At 33.4% G+C, this 13,847-nt stretch overlaps 1 protein-coding gene across 2 annotated transcripts in view; it reads right to left on the bottom strand.

The window, feature by feature from the left end:
* The window catches only part of GSTCD (glutathione S-transferase C-terminal domain containing), a 112,627-nt gene that overhangs the window by 83,216 nt on the left and 15,564 nt on the right, over positions 1–13,847 (bottom strand). For both annotated transcript variants that reach the window (XM_059067437.2, XM_067036435.1), the window contains exons 4-5: positions 13,006–13,257; positions 8,837–8,930 (exon numbers count right to left, since the gene is read on the bottom strand). In XM_059067437.2, coding sequence (XP_058923420.1) covers positions 8,837–8,930; positions 13,006–13,257 — 346 coding nt within the window. The remainder of the gene's footprint in view (positions 1–8,836; positions 8,931–13,005; positions 13,258–13,847) is intronic.

The following is a 13,847-nucleotide window of genomic DNA, read 5'->3' as shown; positions in this document are numbered from 1 at the left end:
GCCCATTTTCTAATTGGATTCCTTGTTTGTTTGTTTTTTTACTGCTGAGTTTTGAGAGTTCTTTATACATTGCAGATTCAAATTCTGTGTCAGATTTGCATGTATTTCTGGTTTGCAAATATTTTCTTCTAGTCTTTAGCTTGTTTTATCATCCTCATAACAGAAGCTTTGGCAGAACAAACATTTTAAATTTTGATGAAGTCCAACGTATCAAAATTTTTTTATGGATTGTGCTTTTGGTGTCATGTATAAGAATCCTGTTTCTACTCCCAGCTCCCAAACTTTTAAAATATTTTTCCACATTTTCTTCTAAAGTTTTATAGTTTAAACTTTTACATTTAAATTTATGATCCTTTTTGATTTAACTTTTACATAGGGATGCATTTTGATATTCATTTTCTTTGCCTATGGATGTCCAATTGATGCAGCAACATTTGTTGGAGACACTGTCCTTCTTACAACTGAGTTGCTTTTATGCCTTTTTTAAGGTTCTCTATTCTGTTCTATTAATCTATATGATGTCTACCTCTCCAATTACCATAGCTATACAGGAAATCTTAACATTGAATAGGATGATTCTCTCTACCATTTTTTTTTCCAAATTCTTTTTTCCATATAAAACTTAGAATAAGCTTGTCTATATCTACTAGAAATCTTGTTGGGGTTTCGATAAAAGTTACGTTGAACCTATAGATAAATTTGAGGAGAATTTGATTAAATTATTTAAAGTGCCACTTCATGAAATTTTAACAGGTATATCATTTTTAAAAATGTTTAAATTAAAAAGGCTAAAATAAATAAAAATCAATGAATTATTATTACACATTTACAGTTGACCTTTCAACCACTTGTATTTGAACTGCACAGGCCCACTTATAGGTGGATTTTTTTCACAGTAATACTATAGTACTAACTCAATCCACAGTTGCTTGAATCTGTGGATGCAAAACCGCAAATATGAGAGGACCCTTGTATACCAAGGGCTGACTAAAAGTTATACAGGGATTTTCAACTGCAGCAAGGATTGGCACCCCTACCCTTGCGTTTTTCAAAGGTCAACTGCATAATAAAAGTGTGTATTTTACATAGTTCTCTTTTTCTTATTTAAACTTTTAACATTTCACATGAAGAAACTTTAAACCTTTTAAAATTCCACATGAAGAAAGTAACACTGAAAAATAAAGATAACTTTCCACTAGTTCTCTACCTCTTTATATTACCTTCCTTTCAAATAAAGATTACAACACAGTACACTAATTCTTTTTAATTAAAACATTCACCTAATGGTTACTCATTCAAACTTACATAAAAATATTCCTACCATCAGTATAACCTCTCTTGATTACCAAGTACAATTAATTAGTAGTTTATAAAAGACTACCATTTTTATATAAGGAGTATCTAATGCTATAATAATTGGAAGAATTTGCCTAGTAAAAATTTATACATCTCTCTGCCAGTTTCAATTCCTTCTACTATTACTTTGCTGACTCTAACTCTCTACTAGAAAAGGAGATGAATTTAACACATGGTATGCTTTATATCATTTGTATACATAATATATAATAATATAATACATATGTGATATATCTATCTCTGTCTCAGTCTCTATATCTATATGTATTCGTGTTTGGCACTAAATCAAAAGAGCACCACTAAGCAAATAGCAAACTTGTTCTTTGCAACTTTGTTATATTTTAAAACATTTAACATAAATTCTGTCTATATTTATACATACTATGTTTTAGTGGCTTTTAGCTTCAGATTAAAATGCAGTTTAAATATGAGATTGTATTACTTTTGGTAAAGCACCAAAATGCTTATTGAGAACCTCACTCTTGAAAGAAGAGAAAACAGTTTTAAATTTGTAGAGTTCTGAGTCAAATATGGTCAGGTTTTGAATTTCACAGCTAAGTATAACTTAGAGAAATGAAAAACATTTATGTTAGAGAATTTTTTCTCCAGAAAAGTGGGGAGAAAAAAACCCCAAAAAACCTTTGATCTCACTCTCTTGGTGTGCTTTTAGTATTTTAAGTGCCAGAAAGTTCAAAATGTAACAGCCTTATAGTCTAAAGTTATTCAATATAAATAAAAAAGGGTTGGAGACTATATCCTTATATTGTCTCACTGGAGAATAATTTTTTAAAAGTAGGAAAACAAATATGCTAACTTTGAGTCTCATCATAAGAATCTAGGACCAGTATTTCAGGAAAAAAAATTTCTTGAAAGAGACAGTTACTTTTATTTATATTATCAAGATACTTCTACTTCCACTTATATTTGCTAGCATATTTGGCTTAAAGTAGAAGTTTTCATAGTTACCAGATGGTCCAGAGGTATGCACAAATGCTTATATTTGATGTACTCCATGCACGCTAAGGGACAAAAAATAATTCTTTAGGTTGTAAAAAGAAAAAAATTAGAAAACTTTGGTCTTCTTCATCTTACTTTGGTGGCAATCAAAGCAGCCCACGCATGCACTACACCAGTCACCTGCGGTAAACCTTCACATCCTGTGGTCCCCAAAGCAGCAGAAGCAGCATTAGTTGATACTTTTTAGAAATGAAAATTCTAGGGCCTGTTCTCAGACTCTGGGGTAGGGCCCATTGATCTGTTTTAACAAGCCACCCAAATGATTCCAATGGATGTCCTAGTTTGAAAAGCAATGGTTTAGGACAATGTAGCATTCTTATACCCTGACTAGAGACCCTAAAACAAACTTTTATGTTTTATTTTCCCCAAAGGAGGGCAATGCTTATACTACAGAGGAGACAATTATTCATTATGGTGAACTTTTAGCATCCCTGGTCTTCTGGCACAAACAGCAATAAATAATGCTATTTACCATATCCTTTAGCATTGGTAAGAACCTTGTTAAGAATCACTGATAGAGGAAAAGCCTCTGTTTAGTCCTTCCATTCTCCACATTGGATACAACTCTCTCCAAAGACCTTGACCACACCCTTCCCTTCCATCACTTCTGCTGGGAAAAGAAAGGGTGATCCTGTTGGTTTATAGAAGCATATAACAAAGAGGTCAGGGGAGGGCAGAGACTTTGCACTGAGGCCAACTTTTACTAGTTATATATATCATGTATCACTGTCTTATTTTATATTTTTTCCTAATGTCAAGAATCAATCATTCTTTTATACCCCAAATACCCTATGGAAAACAAATGGGGGGAAAAAATGGGTATTTACATAAATGATCCTCATCAGGATAGGCTTTTAAATTTAAAAACCTCAGTCATCCATAAGTGCTGTATATAAAGGTTGATAAAAAGAACCATCTCACTACTAATTGAATAATCTGCCACTAGGATTGAAAAATGATACATTCCCTGAGAACCATAAATTCAATCAGTGACTTACATAACAGGAACTAAAATATAACAATTTGTAATTCCTGTTCTAAGAATTCATACATACCTGTCCCAAGCAAATAAAATCTACTAGGTTAAAAACCCTCTTGAAAGGTGAGATCTTACTACCTCCTTCTAGTAAAACTCTGCCATTAAATTTTTCTTTTATCTCAGCTGATAAGTATATACTCTAAACTGGGTGGCAGGGGGTGAGGGTGAATGAGTGGTTATGTTTGAAGTTTTTAGATACCACCCTTATATCAGTATCCCTAGGAGTTAGTGCTCTCATGTAGCTCAAAAGCAAAACCAAGGCTTTATGTATACCTAAGTGGCCCATATTTCGAAGACAGTGGAACTCTGAATATAAGAATACGAGAGATTGAGGGGGCAGAGCATCCTCCCCAGGTACAGGGTGCTGAGCACCTCCATCATCACAGTGATCCAGAGCCATGTGCCTGACAAGGTCTTGCTGCTCCGGCCTGGTTTCAGGCCTGAGCTTCCGAGGTGGGAGAGCTGAGTTCAGGACACTGGACCACCAGAGACCTCCCGGCCCCATTTAATATCAACCAACAAGAGCTCTCCCAGAGATCTCCATCTCAATGCTAAGACCCAGCCCCACCCAATGGCCACCAAGCTCCAGTGCTGGATGCCCCATGCCAAACAACTACCAAGACAGGAACACGACCCCACCCATTAGCAGAGAGGCTGCCTAAAATCATACTAAGGTCACAGACACCACAAAACACACCACCGGATGAGGCCCTGCCCACCAGAAAGACAAGATCCAGCCCCACCCACCAGAACACAGGCACCAGTCCCCTCCACCAGGAAGCCTACACAACCCATTGAACCAACCTTACCCACTGGGGGCAGACACCAAAAACAACGGGAACTACAAACCTGCAGCCCATGAAAAGGAGACTCCAAACACAGTAATTTAAACAAAATGAGAAGACAGAGAAACACACAGCAGATGAAGGAGCAAGGTAAAAACCCACCAGACCAAACAAACGAAGAGGAAATAGGCAGTCCACCTGAAAAAGAATTCAGAGTAATGATAGTAAAGATGATCCAAAATCTGGGAAATAGAATGGAGAAAATACAAGACATGATTAACAAAGACCCAGAAGAACTAAGGAACAAACAAACAATGATGAACAACATAATAAATGAAATTAAGAATTCTCTAGAGGAATAAATAGCAGAATAACTGAGGCAGAAGCACAGACAAGTGACCTGGAAGATAAAACAGGGGAAATAACTACTGCAGAGCAGAATACAGAAAAAAGAATGAAAAGAACTGAGGACAGTCTCAGAGACCTCTGGGACAACATTAAATGCATCAACATTTGAATTATAGGGGTCCCAGAAGAAGAAGAGAAAAAGAAAGGGACTGAGAAAATATATGAAGAGATTATAGTTGAAAACTTCCCTAACATGGGAAATGAAATAGTCAATCAAGTCCAGGAAGCACAGAGAGTACCATACAGGATAAATCCAAAGACTTTCTTACAATAGAGTGGCAACTAATAAATATAGAATATGATGGAGTTGCAAAATCACTATTTTGCAACTATCACAGGCAAGAAAGCATCAAACGAATATAAATGGGTGAGTGAAAGTTTGAAAAGAAACAAGTTATTATGTAGTCTGGAATATCTCCCCATGAACTACTTATTAATTCAATAGAGCAAAATAGTAACATTAGAGTAGAGACACCTGGCAGACCCCACCTTAACCAAATGATTAAAGTTAACATCACTGGGCCCAAACAGACATAATATGCCTCCTGATAATGAGGCACTGAGGACACAACATCATTTCTGTGTAGTTCCTGCCAAAAATGCATAACTTTAATCTAATCATGAGGAAACATCAGACAAATCCATGTTGAGAGATATTCTACAAAAAAACTGGCCTGAACTCTTCAAAAAAGTCCATGGTATAAAAGACAAAGAAAGGCTAGGAAACTGTTTCACATTAAAGGAAATTAAAGACACATGACAACTAAATGTACTACAATCTACTGAATGACAATAGTATGTACTGAATTAAATATCCTATTTTGATCATTGTACTATGGCTATATAAGAAAATGTTCTTGTTCTTAAAGGAGTTAAATATTTAGAAGTGAAGAGTCATGATGTCTGCAACTTACTCCTAAAAAGTCCATTTAAAAATAAGAATAATAATATTAACAATGACAACTGTAAGAATGATAATGTAAATTTTCAGTTCTGTTTTCTTAAAAGTAAATAATCCCAATTATTTTAAACTTTTAAATCTATATGAGACAAAAAAGTTGCATGGTTTAAGTAGAAACTTGGGAAGTTAAAAAAAGGATCTATAGTCTCAATCTAATTCAATTTAATAAAAAATTATTGAGGACCTATCCACAGGAGTCCTATATTTAAAGAGCTCACAGTTTATTGGAGAAGGAAAACATGCATGTAAACTAGTATAACAGAAGTATTCTATAAGTATCAAAATGAAGTATAAGAAAGTACTAAAGGAATGTTGAGAGAAAGTGATTGACTACTGACTACTACTTGACTACTCTACTATATTAGTATTATTTAACATTTACTATTTATAGTTAGGCACTGTACTGTTTTATATATTAATTCATTGAATGTACTAACAATCTCATGAGATAGGTAGTATTATTATCTCCATTCTATAGATGAGGCCATTGAGGTACAGAGAATTGTCAGTTGAGAAAACAGAGAACTCAGACATTCTCAGTAGAGAATCTGGCCATAGGTTACTTATCTAGCTAGTAGCCCAAGTTTCAAACTCAGGCAGGCTGACTCCATAGTCCATGAAGAAGGCTTAATGAAGGAAGCAGCATTTGAGTTAATCCTTAAAAGATGATTATAATTTCAGTGGAATGGGAAGAAGAAAGAAGACTATGTAAGGCTGGAAGAAAAATAATGGTGAAGGCATGGAGACAGTAAATATAGATTGTATACGGAACAGCAAAAAGTTCAGGGGATGTTATGTAAGATGTAGGGAGAGAAATGGGTGAGAGCAGAGGATAAGAGACTAGACAGTCTTATGAAATATATTAGAGAATTAATATAATATAGTCTTTGATGGTAAAGAAGCTGATTCTTAGAATATGCACCACAATCTTGATGTAACTCAATACAGTCAGTATAAGAAGTCAGCCTGTGAAACATCCAAATGAACCAAGTACCAATAATACCTTATTACAATTCAATTTCTCCTAAAACACAGTACCAGAGCACAAATCATGAGAACACATTCATAGTGACCTCTGCACCTCTATGTGAATAATTTCATTTCACAAAGATCCTATGACTATGCAATATTGAAATTGCCAGAACTGAAAACAGAACATCTAAAATGCCACAATTCTACCTTAGTTTAACAAGACTATAAACCTTTAGGAAACAGTACATGAGATGTGAGTACACCATGTAGCTTTGCTGTTATAGCTCCATCTTTGTCATAATATTTATGAAAACAAGGTGATCCAATTAAAGGGATATAATGAGTAATATATTCCATGAGCTCCATTAGCTATGCACTTCTAACCAGTAAAATGACTAGACACAAATGCTTAATGTCAACTTTGAGTTGTTAGCAGATGTAATTGAGTCCTCACACTAATAAGTGAAAATATTATTTTGCCTTCATAGTAAATTAATTATAGACAAAGCAAAGCATGTGGCACTTAAAAGCTGTTTTAATTTTTAATATAAATATTAATAAAAATATGACTTTTATTTAGTAAATTATAGATTTAACCCATTCAGAATCTATACTATAACTGAAGAGTATAGAAAAATCTAACTGCACATAAAAACAAACATTTAAGCTTTATAAAATGTCAAAAATATTTTAAAGTAAAACATTAACAAATTCATTAGTGACTATTTTTCATATATCTAATAAAAGACAAAAAAATAGATGTCATTTTTACACAAATATCTTTGCAGTAGAATTCTTAACTATCCAACATAATCTTCTTCCATTTTGCAACAATACTAAAGTATTTCCTCGATTGACAGAACAGAATTGATTAGTAAGATACAGGCAATATCAGGAAGCATCATAGAAGAGAAGAATATGAAAAAGGAAGGCAAATGATTTCAAAGAGCATTTGAAAAATCAAAACATATTTGGATTGTATAAAACTAAAGAATACATGAACAATTAAAGAAATAGAACTTTGAGCTAAAAAAAATTCTTCACCTAAAAATACCTAAAATAGCATTTAAAATTCAACAATCATCCTTTACATGTCTAACTGGTCTTCTGAGAGTAAGGAAAATCCATAGGGCCTTAAAAAGGGGGAAAGAAACTAAAAAGTAGTGTAATAATCTTGAACTGACACTATAGCTCCCTGGAGGGTATTTGCTGACAACAGAGATCTAGGCTTTAACAGCAACACAAAGAAGATAGGCTAGTCCTTGACCCCTAGCATGGTGGAGAGTTGAAACTAATATCACTACATGAAAGCAGAAACCTTGAAAAGCTATATTTGTTATGAAAAAATGCATTACAAAAAAAGAGTTCTACCCAACAGCAAAGGAAGGTGAAAAAAGTTAACTTTCCTGTTTAAACCTCAGTTCAGACAGAAACGCTGAAGGAATCTCAACCTGAAAAAATAATATGTTAAGTTCTAGTGCCTTAAGTTAAATATTTTAAGATGTCTGGCATAAACAAACATAAATCCTTTCTATCGGAATTCATTCCTATCCCAGGCCCCACAAGATTCCAAGATTTAAATAATCCAAAAAATGAATTTATAATCTAAAATTACAGAACTAATAGGGATATGAGACACCAGCAGTGAAGTCAACAGAAACAACAAACAACAGAATTAGACCTATATGGACATCAGCTATTAGAAATAATAAATACAGAATATAAAATCACTATGTTAAAATACAGAATATAAAATCACTATGTTTAAACAATTATAAGAAGAGGAAACTGAAACATGAACAAGGAAAAGTTTATTATCAAAACAAACCAAATATAGTTTATAGCAATAAAAATATTATTTAACTAAAAATCTATCAAAATATTTTTTCAAACAATATTTTAAACAATTGGAAATGATTATGAACTGGTTATTAGATGATGAAGGAATTTTTGTTGATTCTTATAAAGTGTGATAATGATGTGATTATTCAAGATGTCAATATTTTTTAGATGTGTGTACTATAGTATGACGTGTTATCTGGGATAGGCTTCAAAATACTTCAGCAAAGAAAAAAAAAGGAACAGATGAAGCAGTGTAGGAAAATATGAGAAATATTAAGTCAGAGCAATGTGTATATGTAAAATTTTGTAATAAAAATAAAATGAAAACTCAGTGGATAGTATGATCAGAATATTAGATATAGCCAAAGAGAGAACTAGAGAACTAGAAGATGGATCTGAAGAGGGTATCCAGATTATGAGTAAAATTTAAAGATTAAAAAAAAAAACCAAACTTACCCTCCTTTGGGCTCACTGCTGCAGGAAGAGTATCCCAATCAAGGGTCCAAGTAGGGCAAGGGTGGGGAGAAAACATCACTTCAATGCCTTTTTCCTAGAAAAGGAGATAGGCCCTTTGCAAATTAATAAATTAATAAAATCCTGTTATGTTCTAGAAGACCAAATTTCTATTTTCTATACTGGCAAGGAGGGACACAGATTTTAATAATCATCAAGTATTCCTCAGAATATTTAGTTACATAAGAAATATATGTTGAGTTTCTTAACAGCATGGTTACTTTCATATTAAATTATTATTAAATTTCCTATTTAAATTATTACCTGAAGTGACACAGAAGTAACAAGCTACTTAGAAATATTGCATGTCAAAGAGAAAAGTCACCTGAAAATAAAAGTTTTGTCAAAAACAATCCACATAATCAAAACTGACTCTGCATATGTCTATCAAGTTCTGTCTTGGATTATACAAAAATTGCCACAGCCTAGGAGCTATATTTACAGAACCAAAAAGTCCCTACTTTAACATTCACCCCAAAATATCATCCATACTAGTCTTTGACAAGTACCTACAAAGTCTCTAGAAAAGGATCCCTTTGTTTTAATCAAATGGTTCCCAACATTTTTTTTCCATCATTTAAAAAAATGATCATCCCTCTTCCATATATAAAACAATTCTCAGGTTCCTTCCTCATGTTAAAAGTTATACATTTATTTATTTGATCTACAGACAGTGGCATGGCATACACATGGATTCCCAGAACCTTTCCAATCACATTCTGTGTCCACAGCCTACAGGATAGATATCCATGGTTCTGGAATTTTTTTTATCTGCAGGAGTATCCTATTCAAAAGAAAAATCCCTGAGAATCTATCATTAACCCCTTTGTATCAGTTAGTTCATGAGATTACTTTCTATTATGAACACTAGCTGAATTTCAGTGCCAAAGGAAATAGTACAAAGATTCTTTTGTTGGGGTAGAGATATAGCTACAAGTATAGAGGTCTAGAGTACTTACCTCCTCCAGAAAGATAAACACACCTCTCTGACATCTTCTACCTCTCTCCTATCTCCCTTAGACTAGTCTAGCCATATTGAACTTCCCACTATTCCTCATTTCACCACACTTATTCCTAACTTAGAGTCTTCCATAAAATACAACTATATTGATATAATTTCTATGCCATAAAAATCTGTCCCTTTACGGCATACAATACGATGGTTTTTTAAATATTCACAGTTGTGTATCACCACTATCTGAGAACATTTTCATCACCTCAAAAAGATGTCTCATACCCATTAGCAGACACTCTCCATTCTCTCCCCAAAGCTCCCTGCTCTAGGCAGCTACTGATCCACTTTCTGTCGCTGTAGATTTGCTCAGGGTCTTCTTACTAGCTGGATCCTCTGACTAGAACGCTTCATCCAAATATTCAAAGGTTCATTCAGGTCATTTGCTCAATGTCTTCACCTAGTCAGATAAGCCTTCCTGACCACCTTATCTAAAAAATGATCCTGACTTCAATCATCTGCACCCCCCTCATCCCACATTATTTTTTTATAGCATTTATCAATACCTAATGTGTTATACATTTATTTGTGGTTTTTCTTTGTTTACCTCCCCCACCAGAATGTAAGCTCCATGAAGGCAGTCCAATTTGTTCTTCATACATCCAACATTCAGAACAATGTCTGGTGTTTAGGAGACACATGCACATTTTTTGACTGGATAAATAAATAAATTTAAAACCTCTAGAGAATAAGGGAAATTTTGGAGGCAAGATTGTGTGTAAGAAAACAGAAGGAAAAAAAGGCGAGATGTGAGCGTTCCTGAGAAAAACTTTCCTACTTTACACATCTGCTTAGGGCCAATTTCATGTGTCCTCACTGCAATTGGCAAAAAAGAAAGAAAAAAAAAAGCAAAAACACAAAACACCCCTGACTATACAGAAATGAAAAGTTACAGTATAAAAAAATTAATACATTCGTAGAATATGTTAATTTGATATAATATTGTCTTTCAAATACATGACAATAGAGAAACTCATAAGTAGCAAAAACAATGCCCCATTAAAAAGGAAAATGTTACTATGGTGAACTTCTTTAATAAGGTTGGAAAAGTGAAAAAGAAAAAAATAAAAGAAAATGTATTGTATCCAATATATACTATCAAGTTAGAATTACATGAAAATTGAAATTATAACTTTTTAGATCTGAACATTCTGTTCTTATAAAATTGCAGATGTGATGTCCTAGTCAACTTTTATACAATTGTAAAATTTAAAATCAGAAATGACTCATACAGAATGTGTACTACACTCTTCTAAGTTATAAAAGGAGAAATTGAGACCCTATAGTTAAGTGACTTACTGAAGGTAATAATGTTAGCTTGACTACAAAGCTGGGACTAGAACCCAAGTCACCTGGTCTCTAGCATAGCCTTCCCATGGACTGTTCCCAAGCCAATGACTGAGAGTCTCGGTCTCAGAGACTGAGTGGCAGACCATTTTTGAGAAATATGGAACTCTCTGACACATGACTCAGGCTCAAGGATTCCCCACTAGCTTGACAAAACTTTCTTAGAACTGCAATGAAGTCTGACTTTTCTGACCCAACCTTCCTTCCTTTCCCATTTTCACGCACAGGGATCAAAACTGCACCGCGTTCTGAAGGCTCCCACAGCATCCTCTGGCTCCCTCCCCACTTTCCCTCACAGATATTTCCCTCAGTATACCTCTTGCCCATCTAACCCCATCTTGGAGTTTGCTTCTGGAGGACCTGAACTAACACATCCCCTGTAAATTAAAAATTCAGCATTCCTTTGTATTTTTTATATTATTACAAAAGGGCTTATTTTTATAATTTTTTTATTGTCCATATGTATTTTATTTTTTTAAATTGGGGTATAGTTGTTTTACAATGTTGTGTCAGTTTCTACTGTACAATTGTTTATTAACTTTTTTCTGAATTTAAATTTTAGTCACCTGTCTCTTTTTTATAAATATTTTAAAATGTATCAAATGCAAATGTCTTTCCTAATGTCACTTTATTGCTAGAAAATCACAGGTAGAAAAGTTTGAATTACCAATCTTTTTTTCAAGCCTGCATAAGTATGAATTAAAATAAAAGCACAGATCTTTGGTTTGTTGAAATTTTTAAAATTAGTGTTTTAATACAAGAGTACTCTCCTGACAATTATTTTTTAAAAAACACTCAGGAGGTAAACAAGAGATCACTGAGAAGTACAACCATCTGATCAAGACACATCAAACTTTGGACCTGCTTTGATATCTTCTATAATCAACTGTACCATCTGTTTCATTGTTTCATCACTAGGCTAACAAAGCTTAGCTGAAGAGATAAGGGGCTGGTGTCACTACTAAAATCTTCTGCTTTTCTAAATCAGCAAACTTTCTGTTAACTATAGAACTCAAATACTTCCTAACGCAAGTAGAAAAATATAATGATTTTCTTTCCAATACAATTCAGATGACTTGCTCAAATTACTTCATGAATTTTCTATTTGAATAAATCTTCAAACAGTCTAAGTTAAAAGCAAAACATTTTTGCAGATTGTTTTGAATGATAGAGAAAAGAAAGCCTATTGGTGAAAACTTTTACACTTAGTACTATTAGAAACAAATTATGCTGCAAAGAGAGAAATATAAATCATGTGCTCTTATTACATAAAAAGTCATAAAATCAAAGAAAAAAGTAAAAACAGATTTCAGAGAATTCAAAAATCTTAAATTTAGACAAAACCTTGGAAAATATATTAAGATAATCATCTTCATATTTCTTTAATTCAAAATTAAGAAACTGAGAAACCAGTACCTTGCAACAGAAAAACATCAGGTTAAAACAATAAACTTGACGAGGTGTGATATGACTTTGGTGTCTCGAATATAAAAACAAAAAATTCTGAGAAAAATACTCTTAAAAATATATATTCTGACTTGTTTGGCTCCAAAGACATAATATTAAAAATCTTCAATTTACTATATTTCACTTAAATCCAAAGACTAACAGAAATATTAATTGGTCAAGAGAGATATAAATGAAACTTATAAAATGTTAAAACAAAAATGTTATACAAGTTGGGGTAAAATGCTCAGCAACTTTATCACATGGAATCTTTCAAACAAAATTTTAATAAAAACAATTTAATTACCATTAACTTAGTCATAGTGGGTCTTGGTCCTCCTAGAAATGAAGGATCATTTTGCTCCTCTACACCTGGGACCTCATCTAAGCTTGGTTGCTGTTCATTCAAGGTGGTCTGTAATTCTGGTAAATTGAGAAATTGGATCCCACACTGAGAAGCTGTTGTTTTTACTCTTGGCACTTCCTGAATTCTCTGGTACCAGGCAGCCAGCAGTGGAAATTCTACCAGCTTTTCAGAAAGTTTCTTGCAGATAATTACCTAGGCAATTACAAAGAAGAAAACATATTATTATATATTTTTTGTTTGTTATAAGAGCTGATTGAGGTAACTTTACATACCATAAAACTCACACATTTAAAGAATGAATTTTAGTAAATTTATACAGTTGCACAACCACCACCATAATCCGGTACCATTACGCTCAACGTCACACCAAAAAGTTCCCTTGTGACCATTTGCAATCAGTCTCTGCTGCACAGTCAGGTGTAGGCAATCAATGATCTGCTTTTCATGTGTGTAACTCTGCCTTTTCTAAAATTTCATATATTTAAATGGAATCACAAAATGTGGCTTTTTTCACTTAGCAATGATTTTGAGATTCATCCATGTAGTTGCATTTATCAGTAGTTTGTTTCTGTTTATTATGATGCAGCATTTAAAGTAAGGCTTTTATTTATTCAAATTAGAAGCATTTGAAACCATTACTCCTGATGTAAATTAATATGTTTATTTTCTCTTGGTCAGATGCTTTCTCTCCAGCACCACCACCAAAGTTCAATTTCTTTAAAAATTAGAATGTTCTTGCTTCTTTGTGAGACACTGAACGTTGTTTCCATAGAAACAGTTAT

Source organism: Kogia breviceps, chromosome 6 (genome assembly GCF_026419965.1).
Source record: "Kogia breviceps isolate mKogBre1 chromosome 6, mKogBre1 haplotype 1, whole genome shotgun sequence".
NCBI classification, from domain to species: Eukaryota; Metazoa; Chordata; class Mammalia; order Artiodactyla; family Physeteridae; genus Kogia; species Kogia breviceps.
Note: the sequence above shows the minus strand (reverse complement) of the source record. Positions and strands in the feature narration are given on the sequence as shown.